General features: G+C 34.6%; 1 protein-coding gene across 2 annotated transcripts; it reads left to right on the top strand.

Annotated features, from left to right (window-relative positions):
• The first annotated feature begins 6,210 nt into the window (after positions 1 to 6,210).
• LRFN5 (leucine rich repeat and fibronectin type III domain containing 5) lies at positions 6,211 to 23,720 on the top strand. 2 transcript variants are annotated; one of them, XM_008693752.1, is made up of 4 exons: positions 6,211 to 7,595; positions 10,490 to 11,202; positions 17,417 to 17,460; positions 23,218 to 23,720. In XM_008693752.1, exons 1-4 carry the CDS (start codon positions 6,211 to 6,213, stop codon positions 23,233 to 23,235), a joined length of 2,160 nt encoding a protein of 719 aa, XP_008691974.1. In that variant the 3' UTR covers positions 23,236 to 23,720. The 2 variants fall into 2 exon arrangements, with proteins under 2 accessions (XP_008691974.1, XP_040476846.1); XM_040620912.1 differs by lacking the exon at positions 23,218 to 23,720 and adding an exon at positions 17,833 to 17,939.
• Positions 23,721 to 23,952: the final 232 nt, after the last annotated feature.

Raw genomic sequence — 23,952 nt, forward strand, 5'->3', positions numbered from 1 at the left:
AAATCACCATATGGGCGGTGAAATCATATCAGGCAGTGTATATGTTGATGAACTAAATCAGCTTATGAAATAGGATGCATGATTTGAGTTGGAATGGAATCACATCTTTGCCGAGATAGGGCAGAACAAAGAAAATACGTGTTTCTAAAATATGACTAAATTCTGATTCGCCACCAATAATGTATCACTTTATAAATTCTTCTTTCTTTGGAACTCGTATTTGTAAATATATTAGAAACCCAGATTTCAGGGCACCTGGGTGGCTCAGTCGTTAAGCATCTGCCTTCGGCTTGGGCATGATCCCAGAGTCCTGGGATCGAGACCCGCATTGGGCTCCCTGCTCAGCGGAAAGCCTGCTTCTGCCTTTCCCACTCCCCTTGCTTGTGTTCCCTCTCTCGCTGTCTCTCTCTGTCAAATAAATAAATAAAATCTTAAAAAAAAAAAGAAGAAACCCAGATTTCCTTTTTAAACATAATCAACTATATTAAAGTACACTTGACATAAAATGTACTGATATTAAGTGTATAGTGAGTGAATTGTGATGAATGTATACACTCGGATATCACTATTTCAAATAAGATACAGACTATTTCCATGACACCCACTCCATTTTTTTGTGTTTTTCCCATTCAACCATCCTCCAACTAGGAAACCACTGGTGTGATTTGTATTACTGTACATTAGTCTTGCCTGTTCTAAATGCACATATACTTGGAAGCTTACAACACGGATTGTTTTACTTCTAAAATTCTACTGTTACAGAAAATGTTGTTTTGAGACTTGAATTAGTTTGATAGGGCTGTCATAACAAAGTACCACAAACAGGGTAGCTTACACAGAAATTTATTGTTCCACCATTCTGGAAGCCAGAAGTCCAAAATCAAGGTGTCTGGCATATTTGGTGCCTTTGAAAGCTGTGAAAGAGAATCTGTTCTATTCCTCTCCCCTAGATTCTGGTAGCCTCAGGCATTCCTTGGCTTATAGATAATGTTCTCATTGTGCTTCATGCTATCTTCCCTTTTTTCATGTCTGCCTTTGTGTCCACATTTCCTATGTTTATAAGGATACAATCATATTGGATTAGGGTTTGCACTAATCACCTCACCTTAACTCGATAATCTGCAAAGATCCTATTTCCAAATATACTCACATTCAGGGGTACTGGAGATTAAGACTTCAGCTTTTTCTTTTTAATGGAGATATACTTGGCATATAACATTGTATAAATTTAAGGTTTAAAACATGTTGATTTGATACACATACATTGCAATAAGATTGCTACTATTGCATTAACTAACACCCCTATAATGTTACATGCTATTTTTGTGTGTGTGTGGTGGGAACATTTAAGACATAGTCTCTTAGCAATTTGATGTTTACAATGCAATATTCTTGTCTGTAATTACTATACTGTACACTAGATTTCCAGGACTCATTTATCTATTAGTTGTAAGTTTGTACCCTCATTCGACATCTCCCTAGTTCCCCACCCCCCTCCCAGCCCCTGGTAACTACCATTCTGTTTTCTGTTTCTTTGAGACAATTTCCCAGGTACTCCATATTTTCAGATAAGAAAAAATGGGGGGAAAATTGGGGGAGGAAAAGAAAATTGAAATGAATCTTCTGGGCAACCCAGACTTTCAGCTTTGGAAGAATGATGGGTAAGAAGTAGAAGAGTACAAGGAAAAATCAGGCACTCAGGGCTTTCAGCTATATAAAGACTTGAGAGAGAGGATGGAGAGCTCAGTTTTTTTCTTCCCATACAGGTATGTCTGATTTTCAACCACAGAGTATCTGGGGTGGCATTGGTGAGATGCAAGAAACTTCGTAGAGGAAACATCTACCTTCATTGATTCTAGGGCAGCTCAATTGCAGCCAAAAGCGAGGAAATGCAGGGATGAGATGAAATATCAAAGAGCTCTCACTGGCCACCAAAAAAAGCTGGAAGCAGAGATATAAAGTTAGCTGAGGTCTCCAAATGTTTGAAAATCAGATAGTTCATCTATAAAACAGACAGATTTTCAAAACCATCCTAGTGTTAACACCCCATGTCTTCCTGAATAGCAAATTTCGAACCACAGTCTCAAGAAGCTGAAGTGGACTGAATTATGGTAATACTGTAACAAATGACAGACCGATATGACTGCACAGCATTGAATGCAAGACTCTAAAACTCCCAAGAGATAACATAGGAGAAAACCTAAATGATCTCAGGTATGGTGATGCTTTTATATGTATAACACCTAAGACATGATTTATGAAAGAAATAATTGATAAGCTGGATTTCATTAACATTGAAAACTTGAGCTCCACCAAGGACAACGTCAAGAGAATGTGAAGACCAAGGACAACGTCAAGAGAAGGCGAAGACAAGCCAGGGACAGGGAAAAATATTTGTATAAGACACATCTGATAAAAGATTGTTATCCAAAATATACAAAGAATTCTTCAAACTCAATAATTAAAAAAAAAAAACTCATAATTTAAAAATGGGCCAAAGACCTTGACAAACACCTCAACAAAGAAGATATACAGATGGCAAACTATGAAAAGATACCCACATCATAAGTCATCAAGAAAATGCAAATTAAAACAGTGAGATGCCAGTACTCACCCATTAGAATGACCAAAATCTGGAACACTGATAACATCACATACTGGCAAGGCTATGGCACAACAGAAAGCTTCTCATTGCTGGTGGGAATTATGGTGGAGACACTTTGCAACACAGTTTGGCACTTTCTTACAAAACTAAATATACTCTTACCATACAGTCCAGCAACCACACTCTGTGGTATTTACCCAAAGGAGTTAAAAACTTATGTCCACACAAGAGCCTATACACAGATGTGTAGAGCAACTTTATTCAGAATTGCCAAAACTTGGAAGCAACCAGATGTCCTTCAGTAGGTGAATGGATAAATGAACTTTGGTACATATAGAAAATGGCCTATTATTCAATGCTAAAAGGAAATGAACTATTAAGCCATGAAAAGACATAGAGGAACATATTATTAGGACATATTAATAAGTGAAAGAAGTCAACCTGAAAGAGCTACATACTATATAATTCCAACTATATGATATTCAAGAAAAGGCAGAATTATGGAGACAGTAAAAAGAGAAAAAAGTCAGTGGTTGCCAGAGATGAGCCAGGGGGAAATGAACAGGCAGAGCTCAGAGGACTTTTAGGGCAGTGAAAGTATTCTGTATATACCGCAATGGTGGATATTTCCCATTGTACATTTGTCCAGACCTGTAGAATGTATGACACCAAGAGAGGACCCTGATGTAAACTATGAACTTTGGGTGATTATGATGTGTCAAAGTAGATGCACTGATTGCAGCAAATGTCCCAGTCTGGCAGTGATGTTGATAATGGAGAAGCCTGCTGTGGGAGCAGTTGATATATAGGAAATCTCTGTACTTCCTTCTCATTTTTGTTGTAAACCTAAAACTGTTCTTCAAAAATAAACCATTTTTAAAAAGTTTCTTAGGGGCACCTGGGTGTCTCAGTTGGTTAAGCATCTGCCTTTGGCTCAGGTCATGATCTCCGGGTCCTGGGATCAACCCCCATGTGCGGTTCCCTGCTCCACAGGGCGTCTGCTTCTCCCTCTCCTTCTGCCCCTCCCACCAGCTCCTGCTCTCTCTCTCTCTCTCTCTCTCAAATAAATAAACTAAAAATCTTTAAAAAAATGTTTGTTAAACTTTTGAAAGGTAGGCTCATTTCTCCCTACCCTAATTAATGCGAGATAGGTCTTCTTATTTACTTTTCTGTTTGGGTGGGATGTCAGGGGACATCTATGGAATTCTTCCCTTCCATCAAAGACTATTACTTTCTGGAATATTGTTACTGTAAATTTATATCCTCAGCTTTTTGATGTTATTAAAAAAATTAATATCCAGCTTATCCAGCTTACTTGATTGCTAGGGTGCAAACGGTGTGGGTTTTTTTTTTTATGTGTTTGTTTGTTTTGTAAATTTTAATATCCGTACCAGAAGTACTATTTATAAATAGATTAAAACATAGCAAAAATATTTTATATCTATCCACAGATATACCATTTCTGTTATTTTTCACCCATTTATAAAGATTCAAGATTCCATGTGGTACAATTTTCCATCCACCTGAATAGAATATCCATTATATTTTCTTATAGTGCAGCTTTTCTGGTACTGAACATTTCAGTTTGTTTGTCTCAAAATGCTTTTATTTTACTTTAATTTTTTTATGAATATATGGGTCCACACCCAGGTTGACAGACTTTCTTTTCCTGAAGTGCTTGAAATATATTTTTCATTGTCTTCCATTTTGCTTTATTTCCAATGAGAAGTCGGTGAGGAGTCAGCCATTTTTTTTTATTTTGTTCATTTTATCTTCTTGTAATGTGTCTTATTTCTGTGCTCCTTTTAAGATTATTATTTTTTTCCTTTGGTTATCTGCAATTTGATTATGATGTGTCTTGGTATAGTTTTCCTTGTTTTGTGCTTGGATTTATGGGTTGCTCTTTATTACAAATGTGAAAAATGTCTGCCTTTATGTCCACTTTACAGCCTTCTTCTGATATTCCCATTATTTGCTTCTTAATATTTTCGACTTCTCAATATTTTTCCACAGGTCACTGTGTTTTTGTTTACTTTTTTCCTCCATCTTCCCCCCTCCCCCCAGTCTTTCAATATGGTTAGTATCTATTGCCCTGTTTCTACCCATCGGATTACTGAAGTTCTTTCTTTGGATAACTCTCTTCTTTCTGGTGTTCTGCCTCATAAATTCAAGCCATTGGAGACTCTCTGCACTCCAGTCTATCCTCTTCAACGGTTCATGTGCCACCTTGTTTTCCCTCCTTGTGCTATGCTTTGAAAACTGTCTCTAAGGAGCAACAATAAGGTTCATTCACTTTTTTATTCACTTTTCTCAAGGATCACAATTCTGTGCTGCTTTTTTTTCCCAATGTGTGAAAACTATAGTACCATATATATATATATATATATATACACACAATATAATATATATATTATATATATATGGTATTTTTTGTTGCTGCTTATTGTGGAAAGACTTTCATTTGTTGAGCATGACAGTTCTTTTTCATTACAACCACATAGAATATGATATAAAATAGGCATAAAATAAATCAAACCTATAAGAATATGTTTTATTTAGAAAACTAGGTACATCATATCTAGAATAATTCCATATTTTATATTTTCATCAATTAAAAATTTGACTGATTTTCTCTAGCTATTTTCCTTGCCATTTAAAGCTACATGTAATTTATGAGAACTTTTGATGGCTTTTGATATGTATTAGTATTTTAACTTTTGATGATTAATTTCAAGAACAAATAGTTCAGATCAAATTAGAAAATGAAACTATCAAGATTTTTAAAAATTATATTTGTGTTAAATTTAAATGCATTAAGATTTTAAAAGAAAAAAATGAATTTATAGCATCTTTTGGGACTCACTGTCAAGAATTTTGATGACTACTTTTCATAAATTATCTTTTAAAATCCAATTTTATGTCAAATAAAATATTCTAATATTTAAGGAGCTCAGAGCATCTGTGGTAAATTTTTAGCCTTTTTATTTTTGAGAATAAGAGCCTTTATTTGCAATTAGGTTATGAAGGTTGTACTGTGTTCAAGATAATTTGTAAAAATGAATAAAATTTAATTGTTGATTAATTACTTTCAAATATCATGCCACAGAGTTAACAGTAACAAATACTGTCTTTTATTGTTTTTACTAAGTAAATTGAAGTGCTTGCAAATCCTTAAATATATCCTTAATCTTTTGAACTTATGAGATGTCTTTCAGGGTTATGGGCAAGTTTCCTAACTCCTACCCTCCAGAGTCAGCTGCATGTCACTTTTTTTATGCATCCATGAAGTACTCTGGACATATTTCAAGAATAGCACATAATTTACAGAATTGTAATAATCTGTTGGCTTCTTTGTTTTCCCCATTTTATTTTAAATCCCACGAGGCCATGATTGGTATATTTTTCATCCTAGTGTCAATTATAGCCTGCAATACAGAGTAGATACTTTATACTTGTTTGTTAAGTAAACAAATGAGTAAATCGTTTCTGTATTGCAATTTTCATAAAAAGGATTATTCCAGTAGGAATATGAACATTAGTGAAATGATTGGATGCTAACACTACATTTTGTATCTTTTCTTACAGGCTCTTAAATCTGATCTACAATGGAAAAATTTCTTTTTTATCTGTTTTTCATTGGCATAGCAGTGAGAGCTCAGATCTGTCCAAAGCGTTGTGTCTGTCAGATTTTGTCTCCTAATCTTGCAACCCTTTGTGCCAAGAAAGGGCTTTTATTTGTTCCACCAAACATTGACAGAAGAACTGTGGAACTGCGGTTGGCAGACAATTTTGTTACAAATATTAAAAGGAAAGATTTTGCCAATATGACCAGCTTGGTGGACCTGACTCTATCCAGGAATACAATAAGTTTTATTACACCTCATGCTTTTGCTGACTTACGAAATTTGAGGGCATTGCATTTGAATAGCAACAGATTGACTAAAATTACAAATGATATGTTCAGTGGGCTTTCCAATCTCCATCATTTGATACTGAACAACAATCAACTGACTTTAATTTCTTCTACAGCATTTGATGATGTCTTTGCCCTTGAGGAGCTGGATCTGTCCTACAATAATTTAGAAACAATTCCTTGGGACGCTGTTGAGAAGATGGTTAGCTTGCACACACTTAGTTTGGATCACAATATGATTGATAACATTCCTAAGGGGACTTTCTCCCACTTGCACAAGATGACTCGGCTAGATGTAACGTCAAATAAACTGCAGAAGCTACCACCTGACCCTCTCTTTCAGCGAGCTCAGGTACTAGCAACCTCAGGAATAATCAGCCCATCAACTTTTGCATTAAGTTTTGGTGGAAACCCTTTGCATTGCAATTGTGAATTGTTGTGGTTGAGGCGTCTGTCCAGAGAAGATGACCTAGAGACTTGTGCTTCTCCAGCACTTTTAACAGGCCGCTATTTTTGGTCAATTCCTGAGGAAGAGTTTTTATGTGAGCCTCCTCTCATTACTCGTCATACACATGAGATGAGAGTCCTGGAAGGTCAAAGGGCAACCCTGAGGTGCAAAGCCAGGGGGGACCCTGAACCTGCCATTCACTGGATTTCTCCCGAAGGGAAGCTGATTTCAAATGCCACAAGATCTCTGGTGTATGATAACGGAACACTTGATATTCTTATAACAACTGTAAAGGATACAGGTGCTTTTACCTGCATTGCTTCCAATCCTGCTGGGGAAGCAACACAAACAGTGGATCTTCATATAATTAAGCTCCCTCACTTACTAAACAGTACAAACCACATCCATGAGCCTGATCCTGGATCTTCAGATATCTCAACTTCTACTAAGTCAGGTTCGAACGCAAGCAGTAGTAATGGTGATACTAAAATGAGTCAAGATAAAATTGTAGTAGCAGAAGCAACATCATCTACCGCGCTACTTAAATTTAATTTTCAAAGGAATATTCCTGGAATACGTATGTTCCAAATCCAGTACAATGGTACTTATGATGACACCCTTGTTTACAGGTAAGAAAAATTAACCAAATTTTTATACTTACGGTGTATCTTAATGTAGGGCTTGTTAATGTACTACTGACTTGTTTTTTTTTTTTTTTTAATTGGCAGTGCTACTCTGTTGTAATTACAGCACTCCATTTTTTTTTTTAAGTGTATAATGTAAGGTTTGTGAAAGGTGATTACCTGTGGGGAAATATTTTGAATGGTGTTATTTTTAGACAGTTCAAATTTATATTTAATATTATGCTTACTTACTTTTTTTCCCCTCATCTAAGAGATGTGACTATCAGAGAACAAGATTGATTTATTTTAAAAACTCAAAAACATACCAGAACTTACACATCCACACGAGTGTTCTTTCCTTCAAGGAAGTCACGTTGGGAGGCTATTCCATTATCCCAATGATGCTGGCATTGCTCAAAGCACTTTTGGAATTATCTTTAGAACCTTCGTCATACTATTTTGAATATCCTCAGTGGTGGCAAATCTTCGTCTTTTGAGGGTGAATTTGAATTTTGGAAACAAGCAAAAGCCATTTGGAGCCAAGTCTTGTGAATAAGGTGGGTGATCAAGATGGGTATTGCCATTTTTGGTCAAAAATAGGATGTAACTATAAAATAATGAGACTGATTTTTTTGAGTGATTGAGTGATGTGCATGTGTATTGTTTCATATACACTGGTTCTTAAGACAGTTCCAAAGAGAAAGTTTATAAATATTTTGAGCAGTGAAAGTATCACTGGAGTTAAGCACGTAATCTCCTCATAAAGGCTTCGATGGAGAATTTGCATCTGACTATAGGTTTTCTGGTATGTTTTTCTAAAGTTCAGCCTCATTGATTTATAGTCACATCTTGTCCAATTTTCAGTTGGAAATATACATTTTTACCTCTCCATATAATTTCACTCATGATAGACGATATTACTCCTAGGAAATGATGGAAAATCATGGTTTTTGAAACATACATATATATATATATTTTGTCTTGAAACTTTTCTGAAATAAGATCAACTCAATTCTTATTTACCCAGATGAATTATTGAAGATAATTCGATTTTCACTCACATATGGAAATGAGAGAACTTTTTAAAAATGAGCATGGGCTGGTAGAAGAAAACCAAACTGGCCCAGCTAGCCATATGATTGATCCTGGGCAAAGTTCTACATGGCTGAGTTTTAATTTCCTGATCTTTAAAAGCAAGAGATTAAAGTAAATGGTTTCTAATATCCCTCTCATCACTGACTGTACCATCGTGTAGACTATGATGCATGCATATTAGCCTAGAGTAGTTTGTCCTTCTCATACTCAGCTCTTTACCTGGGCTATCCATTATTTAACCCATTGTCAAAGAAGAGTGTGCACCCCTACCCCTCACCCTCCTGTAGCTACTAACATTATATATATGCATATATAACATGCCGTAGGCCAGTTTCTACTTTCCAAATTCTAAGATCCTAATCCCCATGACAAGAAAATTCTATGTGACTTTCAGAAAATTGGTTAAATTTCCCGACTTCAGTTTTTGTCATAAATAAAATAGTAATGCTTACCTTATACAGCCATTGTAAGAATAAAATTATAGTGTTCCAGTAAAAAAAAGAATAAAATTATAGCGTATATAAAGTGCTTAGTAATGCCTGGTATTTATCATATACTCACTAAATGATAGTGATTTTATTCACAAATCACAAATACATACTCTGCCCTAAAAGTTTCCTGGTTCATTTATTTATTTATTTATTTATTTTAAAGATTTTATTTATTTATTCGACAGAGATAGAGACAGCCAGTGAAAGAGGGAACACAAGCAGGGGGAGTGGGAGAGGAAGAAGCAGGCTCTTAGCGGAGGAGCCTGATATGGGGCTCAATCCCGGAACGCTGGGATCACGCCCTGAGCTGAAGGCAGACGCTTAACAACTGAGCCACCCAGGCGCTCCTCCTGGTTCATTTAGAACACGTTGTCCAGGTTGTATAACAGATGAGCATTGCCAAGTTTTCAAATTTCCTAAAAATTTCTTTCAGGGAAAATATAGTTTCAAACATTTTTTTTTTTTCTAAACGAAATCTTAGTTTAGGTCCTATTTGATTGCTACTTTAAAAAAAGTTAGTGGAAAAAAGCACTCACAGAAAAGTTTTGTGATATAATGGATTCAGAGGTATCTATAAACTTTTTATCAAACTTTAGCAACTGTTCTGAAGGAAATTTCATCAGCCCACAATGGGCAGGATGAGGGATTTAGCCTCTGGTCAACAGCCTTGCTCTGTTCATATTTTTAGGATGCTATTCCTCATACATTTTCATCAACCTCATTTTTAGATAAAAACATTGATGACATAAGAGAAGGCTGAGATCTGTACATAAAGTACTTTAATCTCAGTAATTATTGTAGTTACAAAAGATAGGTTTACTGGGTACCATTCCATAGCAGCTTATAACTGATTTGGAAAATAAATACTCTGATGCATTTCCATTCTGGTTTCTAATGTGATTGTCAGTGTTTTCCCTTCCTTCAAATTGGCTTTTAGTCACAGAGGTGTTGTAAGTGCTAAATGGATTTGTTTAGTAGTCAGATAATGTCACAGTCACACCTTTCAAAAGCAATTTGTCATAAATGATTTTTTAGCAGTGGCTTTTATTAGGAGTTCTGCTTTGCCAAGCAATGTAATTAGTAAGCTTGTCAAGGCACGGTGCAGGCACCATTAATACAATGCAGAATCCAACAATGACTTTTAACCATTTTACCTAGGCAAATATAAGATTAGATCATTTTCCCATATTTCATGTCTGTTATAAATGTGCTCATCTTAATGAGTACCGAAATGAAACAGAACTGAAGTCATAATGGCTCTGTGTGTCTCTATGTTTTGTTTTTAATATTAACACAAATTCCATTGTCCCTCAGAATGATACCTCCCACGAGCAAAACTTTTCTTGTCAATAACCTGGCTGCTGGAACTATGTATGACTTGTGTGTCTTGGCAATATACGACGATGGCATCACTTCCCTCACTGCCACAAGAGTCGTGGGTTGCATCCAGTTTACGACGGAACAGGATTATGTGCGATGCCATTTCATGCAGTCCCAGTTTTTGGGAGGCACCATGATTATTATTATTGGTGGAATAATTGTAGCATCTGTGCTGGTTTTCATCATCATCCTCATGATCCGGTATAAGGTTTGTAACAATAACGGGCAACACAAAGTCACCAAGGTCAGCAATGTCTACTCTCAAACTAATGGGGCTCAGATACAAGGCTGCAGTGTCACACTGCCCCAGTCCATGTCCAAACAAGCTGTGGGACATGAAGAGAATGCCCAGTGTTGTAAAGTTGCCAATGACAATGTGATACAGTCTTCAGAAACTTGTTCAAGTCAGGACTCCTCTACCACTACCTCTGCTTTGCCTCCTACCTGGACTCCAAGCGCTTCTGTGTCCCAAAAGCAGAAAAGAAAGACTGGCCCAAAGCCAAGTGCCGAACCACAGAATGAAGCTGTCACAAATGTTGAGTCCCAAAACACTAACAGGAACAACTCAACTGCATTGCAGTTAGCTAGTCGACCTCCCGATTCGGTCACGGAGGGGCCCACATCTAAAAGAGCACATTCAAAGCCAAGTAAGTTTCTCACTTTGCCTGCTGAGAGATCCAGAGCGAGGCACAGGTACTCCCTGAACGGAGAATTAAAGGAATACTATTGTTATATTAACTCACTGAACACGTGTGAACTGTCTTCTAAAAGAAGCATGTCTATGAATGCGATGTTAATTCAGTCCAACAGTTCTGATGGGCGTAGTGGAAAAGCAACTCTCTCAGATTCTGAGTGGATATTGGAAAGCACTGTGTAACCTATTATTTCTTTTTAATGAAGAAATTATTTTGAAAACTCATATAGGAAATTGGAATTTGAAATTCCAGTTTTGTTTCTCTTATAGAGCCAAGGTGTATAAACCTTCTAGGTACAGTTGGATATATGAAGGTAACATAGATAAGATGGTTTAGGGATAAAAGCATGACATAGCAGTGCCTTCCCCTGTCCTAGGACTGGCTTCCAGGTTCAACAATAGCAGAGCACAAAGTAAAGGTGGTCACTGGACAAAGAAGTCTTACATAAATAATGATACTTCCTCCAGTCTTACAAAAGACCACCTAGGCTGATTAGATTTTTCAGTGAGTAGATTGCATATGTTCTTTCAAGGACAGTGGCATTTGTTTTTAGGCAGATATTTAAAAGAACAACTCTGTGTTATTATGGTGTTTAAAATAAAATATTCGATAAGCATGCCCAGACAGTGTTAAAAGAAGTACCCTTCTAAACAACATTCTTGGTTCAGGCACCTTAATGAATTTATGGTACTTCTCATCCATGACATAGCTTTTTTGGTGGGGAGCAAAAGAAATTCAAGTGATTTTGCATTTACCAAAAAAATCCAGTTCGGTTTTATGTCACAGGCCAGAATTCTGTATGCTGCTGCCCTGAACACAGGAAGGTGTTTCATTCATTCAGTATACCTTTCCAGAATGAATGAGTTGTATATTTTTCTCTAAGTAAGTTAAAAAGGGAGACAAAAATACAAGGCTCCCTTTATCAAAGGAATGTTTATTTTTATCACTAAGTGAAATAAAAAAATACTTTAATGGAACTCTTATTACATTTATAAGCAATATAAAGTCATTGCTCATTAATCAGATTGTGGTTTCATTTCTCCCTTCTGCCTATAATTCTCAATTGGAATGTTTCTTTCTTAGAGTAAAAGCACTTATTTTAACCAAAACCTGTGATGAAATTTAAGTAGAAATCATGCAGCTTAGTGGGACTGCATCATTAAAAAGTTCTTAAATTTAATTGGACAATAATATTGCTCCTTGATATATGGCATTCTTGGACTTTCACTGAAATCGAGGTCCATAGATAAATGTTCCTATCTACTCATTGAAAATCTTACATTATATTGCAACTGGATGCTGTTTTATTAAAGATTGGTAAATGTGGTTTGACATTAAGACATTCTTTGGTGTTTGGGGTTGAGGGTTGAAAATAAAGCTCATATGAGAATCTTGCACAAAAAAATTTAGCTATAATATAATAAGATATGTACTTTATATAACACGCTCCATGGGAGTAAGTTAAACACACAGTAAGTTTATTGTCTCTTATAGATCACTTGAAATATCATTAAAACACAGATAAAGAATGGTAGTCATTAGTTTAATTTTCTTCTACTAGAAGCGTATGTAAAAATTTCAGTTAATTTTAACTTGACACTGACACATCTTATACACGATTTATCATGATGACATTCAGAAGCAGGTAAAATTAAAGCAGTTAGAGATTATTTTCCATGCCAGTCTTGAAAAAACGTATCTAATGGGCTAGTATTATCTTAGGTGTTTCATAAATACCTCCTCTGCCCTGGTTTTCTTTCTAAAGTTTCCCTTTCACATTTCGAAAATCTAATCAGCTTTCATGGGTCAAGTGTATAGTTCTTTTGAGGAATAAATGAGATTACATCTGTGGTCGTGTTCTGTAAAATCAAAAGCATTACACAGAGTGAAATGTATCTTCAACACTATTTCTGTAATAATGTTCTAATCCCAATTTAACATTTCTAATTAGCATCAATTACTTAATTCTTCAAAAGGTGCTGATTCACAAAAGCATATTGCTTTTCCCTTTCCTAGTTTTTACCTATATGGTATTAAAATGTCCCAAATATATAAATGCTTTTGAGGCAAGTGAATCCTCAAGGAAGAAATCTCTGGCATTATGAAGGTCGTGGTCAAGGGGGCTCTGAAATCCTGCATAAAGGCCGCAGTTTAGCATATCTGTTCCAAGCTACTGATTAGCTTATATTATATTTTCCAGTTGCTGTATTTTTAAAAATCAATTTTCTGCTTATGTTTCAAATGAAACTTTAATTCAATATCTTTTATTTCTTATAAACATTTAGAACTCTATAATATCTAATCATGTGAAATTTATTCAGTTTGACTAAAGTCATTGAAACCATTTAAATTTTCATTGGTTTTACAAGACTGTTTTCAGGGTATATTAACCAAATGCATGAACACTTGTTTTTAGAAGTGATAAGAAGGCTCATGTTTCTGTCTTTCTAAAAGTTAGTATTTTGAGAGATCAATGAAAGATTGGCCTATCAAGAGGGTCAAATGTTTTTATTTTTGTTTATAAGTATATGAAAAACTTTTTGCTCAGGGCAGTTTCAGTGTGAAGTGACTGAAAAATAAATCTATGGGACGGTTGGGGGTTATTAAAGGTACTCGGTATAATATCCGAAACACAGTACTAACTCGAATGAAGGAGTGAATGGACAGATAAATAAATCGATGGGGCCAGGGGGGAAGTTGCAGTAATAAGAATTTTGATTATATGCACAATGTCGATTTGTGATCCGGCTATTTCATTACTATAAGCAAGAAATTCTCTTACTGTTTTTCTGTTATTTCTTGCATTTCTCATTGAACCAGCTATGTGTATGTGATCCAAAGCACATATGGTTTGCTGTTGCTGACTGTGTATAGGTTATATATATTGTTTTTTGCTTCCATGTCCTGAATTATTTTTCTTTTATTTTTAGCCATTCTACACTATGGTTTCAGGTTGTTCAATATGACAACTAACAAACAAATATTTACAGATATTTGCTCCAAACATTTTTTTTTTAATTATATGTCTTCTTGTGTTATTTTTTGTTTGTTTTGGATAAGTGTCCCTCAATTTGAAAATGTCCAACTATTATTAAAGTAGGTCTTTTTGTTTAATATATGTAATAGCTGAGCATCCTGCGTTCGAATCCTAAGAGGAAACAAAGTTTGGTTCGATGAGTACTATTTATTTTTACTCTACAAATAGACTGAGACAGAGGTACATTAAATAAATAAATTAGATACATAATACCCTCACTGGGACCAATATATTTCCTAATTTTTTCTTTTAAACCATTAAATGTAGTTAGTTAGGTTGAGGCCACAATAAGCAATTTTATGCTTTCAGACAGTTGATGATTTTAGCTGCTCCGTAGATATATTTTACTAAAAATGTTTTAGAATATAAGTTGTAGAATTATTGTAAACCATTTATAGACATAACAAGTCTGTTACCTGAATGATACACACTTTCCCACAAGAAGTTGAGAAATTGAAAGGAAATTAAATGTATTCCACTTATCTACAGGAATCTCTTTTTATCTTTTCTTGAGAAGTACCTTCTCCTTCACTTTAGAGCACTCACAAAGTACTTACTTCCAAACTAAATTTTAACTATTTTATTTGCTTGTATTCTTGAAAGGAAACTAAATGTTTCATTTGTAAAGGTAAAAAACTGGAACGATTATCACAAGATCCACGACAATTGCCTCTTAGTTCTGAAGTTTTCCCATTTTCGCCTGTGTTATTCACAACAATAAGCTTAACAACAATCAATTAAATGGCAATAGTTAAAAAAAAAGTGCTGAAATCATAAAGCATCTTATTGTACATAGAATTGCAAAGGTAAATGGGGCATTTTTCAAAGACTGCAGATCTGAACCCGTTTTCTTATTGGTACGACAAAATTCCACTTCCATTTTATGATGCCAAGAAAGCAATGTTCATTTATATTAGACAGCATGAAGAGTATTCTCTTTTCCTGGCTCAGTCATCCCTTGCATTTCAGGACGCATCCAGTCTTCTTTAACAGTGAATGTGGATGTTTTAGTCTGTAAGTGTTGTGGTGTTTGGGGAAAGGACTTCAGCATAGAGGTGGGCTGGATGGGAAAAGGATATTTTTCTTATCCCTCGTAGGTGAGGATGATAACCATCACCATCATCGTTACCTAGTCATTATTATTATTTACCTTATAATGGTTGTGAGTGAAGCATTTTTTGGGGTCAAATTTATGGATAAGAATTACCTTGTTTTTAAAATTACATAGAGAAAAGAGAATTTAACCAAAATGAATGACGGGGATTTTGTAATAGTTTCAGAGCTCGGTCTTTTCAAATTGGTCAGTCCTTTTCCTCCCATGCTAGATAAATGCATGCTGTGACTACACATACACTTAACTTTTGTCAGGTTTGGGGGGTTTTGTTTGTTTGCTTTCAGAAATAAAACCAATCCTTTTTGTAGCAGTACAGAGGATCACTTAATGTAGAAAGAATGGTAAAAGTATTACCGTGATTGAGTCTTCCTAAAAAATGTGGTATTGTCTGAAATGTGGGACACAGAAAGTAGCAGTTTCTACCAGGGAGTCTATTTAGGTATGAAATTACCTAGTTAAATAAGGGTAATATATTTGTAATTTTATCAAATATTACAAGTAGTCAATATAATAGTGTACCATTGTCTTCTGATTTTGTCAGCTATTTCTCAAATTTGAAATTTAGGATCCAAAGTTACCATTGATAAAATATATACACGGTATATACTTATGTATCTAATTACATAATATATAGATATACTAACATGTATGCTAATCAAATTAATCAGTTAAAATCAGAATTTTGTATCCTGCAACATAGATTGTAATCAATGTAGCAAAATTATATTTAAATGGGCTAGCTACCAGAGAACTTCTCCCAGAACAACTGTACAAGCTGTATCTCTTAGTTATAAGATTATAATGGGATATAAACTCTCTAGTAGAAATTTATTTTTCTGAACTTCCTAATGATAATGACCTCTACAACTTGTCTAATTTCATCCACTCTTTTCAAATAGATGACTGTTATGTCCATGAATTTTAAAAATTAAAAATTTTTTTTTCAAATACATTCAGAGAAAGTCATGAAGTCCCTTTCATTTTGTTTGGAAGTGGATGTACATTTGATCTTGCCTGAAACATGAACTAGATAGATATTGTGATTCTGCTCAGAGTATGTCCAATAAATTATTCAAGTAACATGAAGGGCTTATGAAATATACTATGTTGGCTCAACCATAATGTAATTTCCTAAACATTTTTTTTCCTGTATAATGTGAACATGTCTTATTATTGCTTTCATGTAAAACCTAATCTCCAGAGGCTATTATAAATTTCTATGAATATTTGTGCTGAAGGTTCTATAAAAATGAATTTTGTACTCTTCTCATCACACTTACCTGTGAACACTGAGAATAATTTTTTCCTAATATTTTTTCTTATCATTGTGTTACTTCTTAAAGACTAGGAGAATTTGCTTTAAAAGAGGACATATTGGAAAGAAATAGAATGTCTGCTATGCAGGGTAGGTAATGGTATTAAACATTTATAGCCAACTAGAACATACATATGGACATTTAAAGGCAGAATGGTTGCATATAGAACTTTAGTGTTTTATATGAGGATACTGGGTACTTCATAAAACATAATATTATTTTGGGGGCTATTGAATAATGATTACTGTAGATGACTAATACTCTGCATGTTGAACATAGTGAAGCTATGTTTCCTTTTAGATTCTCTTTTCCTTGGTGTATCTTTCCATATTAATCACATGCAACCCTGTAGTTGAAATGTTAACTTTGAGTAGGGAAAAATGAGTAGAAGTCTGATTCCCTCATTGAACTCTTTGAGGAAATGGGCATTCCATAATAATAATTACTGACTTTAGCACCTAGGACAATATTTTTAAAATTCTACCTTTAGAGTATTATATATCAGGAAGTAGCCATAGACAACTACAAAGTATTTACAAAAGTCAATTTCAATTAGCCCAAGAACAGGTAAGTTTAAAAAAAAAGTCTAGTCTTGTTAAGAGAAATCGTATCAAGATTTCAGTGAGAAGTGTTTTAGGGTCTGTTTCTTAAAAATGGAATTTGTGTATTTGTTTATGACACTGAAAATTTTATTCCCAGATGCTTTGCTGACTAATGTTGACCAGATTGTCCAGGAAACACAGGTGAGATTTTTGTTACCTGTCTCATAGTTCAGCATTAAGTGGGTATATTCTTTTATAAATAATTTTTTAATTTTTTTGCAAGCTTATGTAACTTGTTGAAATTTTCCATTAGAACTTACTCAGTGGTCAGTGGTACAAACTAAAGTTCAGTTTCGTTAAATGAATTCCCAGTTACTAAATTTAGACAATTTCTGGTCAACTGAACATTTCTGATTCATGTTGTAAGAATAAAGGGAATACTAATGTGACTTTGAAGTCACTCTTATACTCATGCACGATATAATGTACATTTTTACAAATATTTCCCAGTGTGAAGACAGTAGCTTGATAAGAATGTATTCACTCCTATCCTTGACCTCCACTTCCTAATAGGAGCTGAAATGATACATTTTACCTCCCTGGAAGTGGATGAACAGAACAGTGTTATCCAAAATGAATGAAGCCACTATAAAATGGAGCAAAAGACTACATATGAAATATTCATGGTATTTCTTTTGTCAGCAACTGATTACTCTTCTTCTTCTTCTTTTTTTTTTTTTTTCCTTTTTGGAAGTTTCAAATGAGTGTTTGATTCCTGCATTTTAATTGGATCAGAAAGTGTGTTTCCAGAGCAGAATAGCTCTTTAGCAATCTGTTCAAACAGCTGGAAGCATCAGCCATTTGCTTAAGGTTTGGCACAGAAAAAATATTCTGCTTTTAAAAGTTCTTAAAAAAGGCCACCGATTTATTTTTTAGTGGTAAAAATAGGGTCTTTCTTTTTTAAAACATTTTGTATTTAAAAGATAATAACTTGGACAATCATTCAGGGTTTCCCCTAATGAATTCCACTCCCAAATTAAACACCGTATTTTTCATGCATCATGTCTCTGAGTTCAGGATCCCAATCCCATGTTGCAAAAAATGAACAGATGGCTCACTAGGAACAATCAGTAGCCCGGTGTCTGGCACACACTTCGTGTTCTGTTTTGTGTTCTGAACTGACCTGCATGAAGGTACATTGTTTCCTCACCACCCAGTGCTTCCCTTTCTCACTGTGAACCTCTCTTTCTCTCCTGCCCTCCCTCTCTTGCTGCCTTTGTTCCTCCTCTCTCTCTCTGCCTTTGATTTCTGAAAGTTCATTCATCATGTAACTTTGGACATCTAGCTGTTCTGAAGGAGAATATCTTTAAGAAGGGATTAGAAAGTAAATGATTAATCTCTCAGAAGCACGGTCCAGGATGGTGCTGTGTCATCAAGAATTGGAAGGAGAGTCAATCTAAGTCATTTTTCAGTTATCAGTTCAAGTACCCTGAGACCTCGATGTAACTCTTCTTGGTACTTGGCAAATGATTTCCACCTTAGCAGGCCTGTCATTTCTACCCCTGTCAATACACCCAGTGAAGCCCCTTGGAAGAGACTGACCTGCGTGCTTGTCCTCTCGTGCCTTTCCCACGCTCAGCAGTGCCTCACCAGGCGTGAGCAGAGTGAGGCAGAGCTGGCGGAGAGTTCTTGTGCTCATGGCTTCCCAGCTCTTTTTCAGGGGGGAGGAAGGGATATACATTTTTATTTTAAGTTTTTATTTCCTGCAGGATGGTAACAAATGTGGTTACCACCCAAAGGCAAATATATTTTCCAAAATTTTGGACACTGCCCATTGCATTAAATTTAAATTAAAATGCTACCTGTGTATATATACAGTAAAAGTAAGCAAAAAACTGGGGTGCTGGGGTAGCGCAGTCAGTTAAGCATCCCACTCTTGGTTTTGGCTCAGGTCATGATCTCAGGATCCTTAGATCGAGCCCTATCTCGGGATCTGCGCTCAGCGGGAAATCTGCCTCCCCCGGCCTTCCCCCTGCTCACTCTCTCTCTCTCTGATAAATAAATAAATAAATAAATAAATATTTTTTAAAAGTAAGCAAAAAACAAACAAAAAACACCTTACAACACATTTTTGTTTTTAATATAACAATGTTTCCATGGCAACGTTATTAAATCAGTTATACCACAGTTCCTCATATAGCATCAAACTCTAAAAGGAAGGTACACAGAAGACAGAAGCGTTTCATCCAGTCAGTGATATAGGTGTTGAGATCATTTTTTTCCCTAAGGGTGAATAATTAACACATTTATTTCATTTCTATTAGCCAGAATATGCCCTATGCTATAGTTTTTTTTCCTTAGGACCTTTCCTGCATGTGTCTAGGAATAGAATGAACTTAAAATATTTAATATATCACATACGACCCTTTTATAATAAAATTATAAGATTCTAATCACACCCAGATGATTTGAGAGCAGAGAAGAGGAATCATTGATAAAACTGGTGGTAATTACATGTAAACTGGCACTTACATATGTTAAACTTATGTTTGAAAAGATTGTTATACTTAAACCCAGTAAAACAATTCATATGCCACGTTTAGAAGTTAAAATAGGAACAATTGACTAGTTGCATTTATTTATTTATCTATTTAGAGAGAGTGTTGGGAGGGCAGAGGAAGAGGGAAAGAGGATCTCAAGCAGATTCCCTGCTGAGTGCAGAGTCTGATGGGGGACCCTATCAGAAACCGTGAGTCCCAAAATCAGGAGTCCCACACTTAACCAACTGAACCACCCAGCTTCCCCTGACTAGTTGCATTTATACTGAAAATGTCTTAAGTAAACTTCCCTAAAAAGTATTTGTAATATTCAGACCAACAAAATATGTGCACTGTGTGTGTGTGTGTGCGCGTGCGTATGTAAGTAGGCACAAGAAATACCCCTTATTCTGCAATTGCTTGCACTAGCCTTTAAGGAAATAGCTTCCTGATTCTAATTAATTTGACTTCTGGTTATTCTGCTTAGTATCAGTTAAGGCATTAATGTCATAAAACCCCTGCTACAGGTGCAATAACCCTGAAAAGAGACACTTTTTTAGAGAAACTATTAAGGTATAAATGAATAAAAAGTTAGTAATGCTGATTATAAAGAAACAGCAACATTTAACATAAGGTTAGGAAAAAAATATGAAATAAGGGCTAAATAGCAAAGCAAATGTGTATATATGATCCAGATATCTTTCCAATGTTATTTCCCAGTAAAAATTACCATTATAAAACATTTGGTTCTGTAGCTTCATTTTTTTCTATGATATGCCCTTCAAGTGAAATATTTAAAAATAAGAGTAATATATTAGGCACATATGCACATGTGTAGAAAACTTTAAACTATTTTTAAAATAATTATAGCCATTTTTGACATTTACTTGACCATTACAGTAAATCAGAAAAAACTAGAACCCTAGTACCGGCAATGACTTTTAGAAATCATTTCCTTCTTTTTTTAGATATCCTAACTATACGAGATAAAAATCATTCATAGTTCTTAATTGTGTTCAGAGTAAGGGTTGTAACAGCATTTTCCCGCAATCCATTCAACGTCAGGACATTTTTCCTTCTTTTAATATCAGGGTAGCTTTAATTTCCTCTTTTCTTTGTAGTACTGTTAATAAGATGATCTGTTCCCCGTATTTTGCATGATACCTTTTCACTGTTAAATAAGGACCATTATCAAAACATCCTAAGCCTATCTCAAATTCCTTATCTTTAGTTCTTGTAACATTTTCGCATAATTATTACAGTCCGTTTTTTTTTCCTTTGTGATGCTCGTGTAATTTTGTGTTCACATTTAGATCTTTATGGAATCATTGTAAGAGTTTGTCTATTGATAAGTGAAGTAAAAAGTGTTATTTTGAATATCCTACATATACAAATTTTTATTGAGCTTCATATTATGTCATCATTTCAGTAATGGTAGTAACTTCAGGGCACGCAAATTCAGACAGTAATTTCTAAAACTGATTGCTAATTGTCTAATCTTTGAAATTAACAGCTTTTATAAAAGCCATAATTCCATAGTTTGTTAATAGTTTTTTATGTAATGTGGAAATGACTCTCTTTAAAATATATAAGCTTATACAATTATTAACTTGATTTTTTTTTTTTTTTTTGAGAGAGAGAGAGAGCTAGAGAGAGCATGGCGTGGGGCGGGGTGCGGGGGAGAAGCAGACTCCTCAGCAATGAGTCCGACCTGGGGCTCCATCCCAGAACCTCGGTATCATAACCTGAGCCCAAGGCAGATGCTTAATGACAGAGCCAACCAGGAGCCCCTCATTAACTTGATATTAAAGTAGTTTTTTATTCCAGAAGAATTTATTATTTCTAAAGTCAAACTAGTTATATTGTCCAATGTATTTTTCTTCTATTTGTATTTAGTCTTTTCTATATCACTGCTTCCTGAAACTTGAACTTTGGTATACTATAAATACATCTTTTTTCTATCAAAAGGAACATATTATTTCACCAAAATAAGCTATGCTATGAACCCAATAGATAGGAATTTAGATATAATCCCATCGTAATTTAAATTGATTTTGCGATCTTTTTCTTAGAACATTCCAGGTAAAGAATGATAGTGAGATCTCTATTTCAGTCGTTTCCAAGGTATTTTTTGTAAATAGGTTACACATCTATTATGTATTTACAGTTTTCAAACATTGTGTAAATCCTTTGTTTAATACTTGTCAAAAACTATTGTTTGTACTGAAAGTAACTTCCCCTCCTTTTTTAAAGATTTTATTTTTAAGTAATCTCTACACCTAGTGTGGGGCTCAAACCTACAACCTGAGATCGTGTCACACATTATACCAACTGTGCCAGCCAGGTGCCCCAGATGAAATATTTTCTTAAGTGAAATGTCTCTACAATATTTTTCCTACCTTTATCACATTAAGTTTGTTTTATACCAAGTATGTTCTACATCCGCATTTTGATGTAAGATATTCTTCTATATTTCATGATTCATCTGTGCCATGCATTTTATAACCCCCACCTTGTAAACATAGTTCTTTTTGAATGGGAAGGGACAAAAATTACTTCTATTTCATATTTATGAAATTATATATTTGTCAAAAATTATTTTTCATCTCTATTCAAGGTGGAATTTATAAACATATCTTAAATCTACGATGCTGAGAACCCACATTAGAGGAAGCATATTTTTACAGTTTGATGTTTAAATATTTTAAATGGTTTTTATATTATTTTATTCAAAATCACATTAACTATGGAATGCCTTTCTTGTGAGTTATTGTCAGTTTACACATTTATTTGCTGTGGGTGAGGAACTAATTTATGAAGAGGAGTAATAGTCTTCACTAATGTTTAATGTATAATTAAATTTTATAAAATTTCAATATGATACAAAACTCCCAACAGACTATATTTAAAAAGTAGAGATCACTTAGATTTTATATGTGATGAACAAATTTGGTCTAATATGTTCGTAGTTTTAAAACCAGTATGATTATTTGTTAAAACTTAAATGGCATGCATTAATGAATAAAATCATTATTTTTTTTCTTGAGAATATAAATGTGAAAAACAAAGCAAGAGAAAATGCCATTCCACAATTTGGCTTTGACTTGCATCACTATTTAGGCTTATTAATGCATTTAGATTCCTTTTTAAAATGAGATTCTTTTATATATTCAGAATTTGAAATTACCAAGCAACATTTTAAGAGCCGATGTGCATGTCTAGATAGTTTTTAGGGGTGTATCTTGTATTCTATAGCAATAAATTCCTGCCTGGGTGCTTATAGTTCAGTAACTTCTAAATTACTAGCACAATGATCTTATTACCTACGTATTTTCTCTTTGTTTCTTTTTTTCTTTTCTTTTCCTTTCTTGTCTTTTTTCTTTTCTTTTTCTTCTTTCTTTTATTTCCCTCCCCATTTCAGAGGCTGGAGTTAATCTGAAGAGCACTACTTCTTTCTCTCCTGAAAAAAAGTTGCCACTGATATTTTTACTGGATAAAATTTAAAAATGTTTAAATTCACAAAGGCTAATTGTTGAACTGGTGTCCTAGAAGAAATTGTCCACAGGAGCTGAAGCAGAAGTCTTTGATGCTGGTGGAACTGGCTCTATCAGACCATGGTTCATCCCCTTTTAAAGCCAAATTTTTTTTTCTTCTGGCCTACAAGTATTTTTTTTTAAAGAAGGAAACGGAAAAGCCTACATTGGCATCGAGTTCTGTATTAATCCATGTTACATTGCCATCCATGATTTAAGACTGTAGAATCTCGAATAATCTATACCACTTTAACAAATAAATGTTTTACTATGACAGAATTTGTACAGTGCCTGATTTGTGGAAATATCAATTGCTTCAAGTATGAATGGTGCAATGATGACTGTAAGAACTAATAATACTATTTTACATTTATGTAATGCAACACCTTAAGGAATCAACTTTGCTTTATAATATTGGACCTATTTCTGCCATGACTGAAGTGCACCCACGTCTGGGGGAGAGCAGTACAGCTATTTTAAGCTTTACAGCAATCTTGTGCTTCAGTGTAAGACAGAAAGTGATGAGGGATCTCTTCTAGTAGAACTTCAGAAAGCTTCAAAGTAGGCATATATGGTAATTAATCCAAATTGATTCATTGCTTTTCTGGAGAGCTGGGACAAAG

The sequence above is a fragment of the Ursus maritimus genome, unplaced genomic scaffold (assembly GCF_017311325.1).
Source record: "Ursus maritimus isolate PB19 unplaced genomic scaffold, ASM1731132v1 scaffold_36, whole genome shotgun sequence".
In the NCBI taxonomy this organism is placed as follows: domain Eukaryota; kingdom Metazoa; phylum Chordata; class Mammalia; order Carnivora; family Ursidae; genus Ursus; species Ursus maritimus.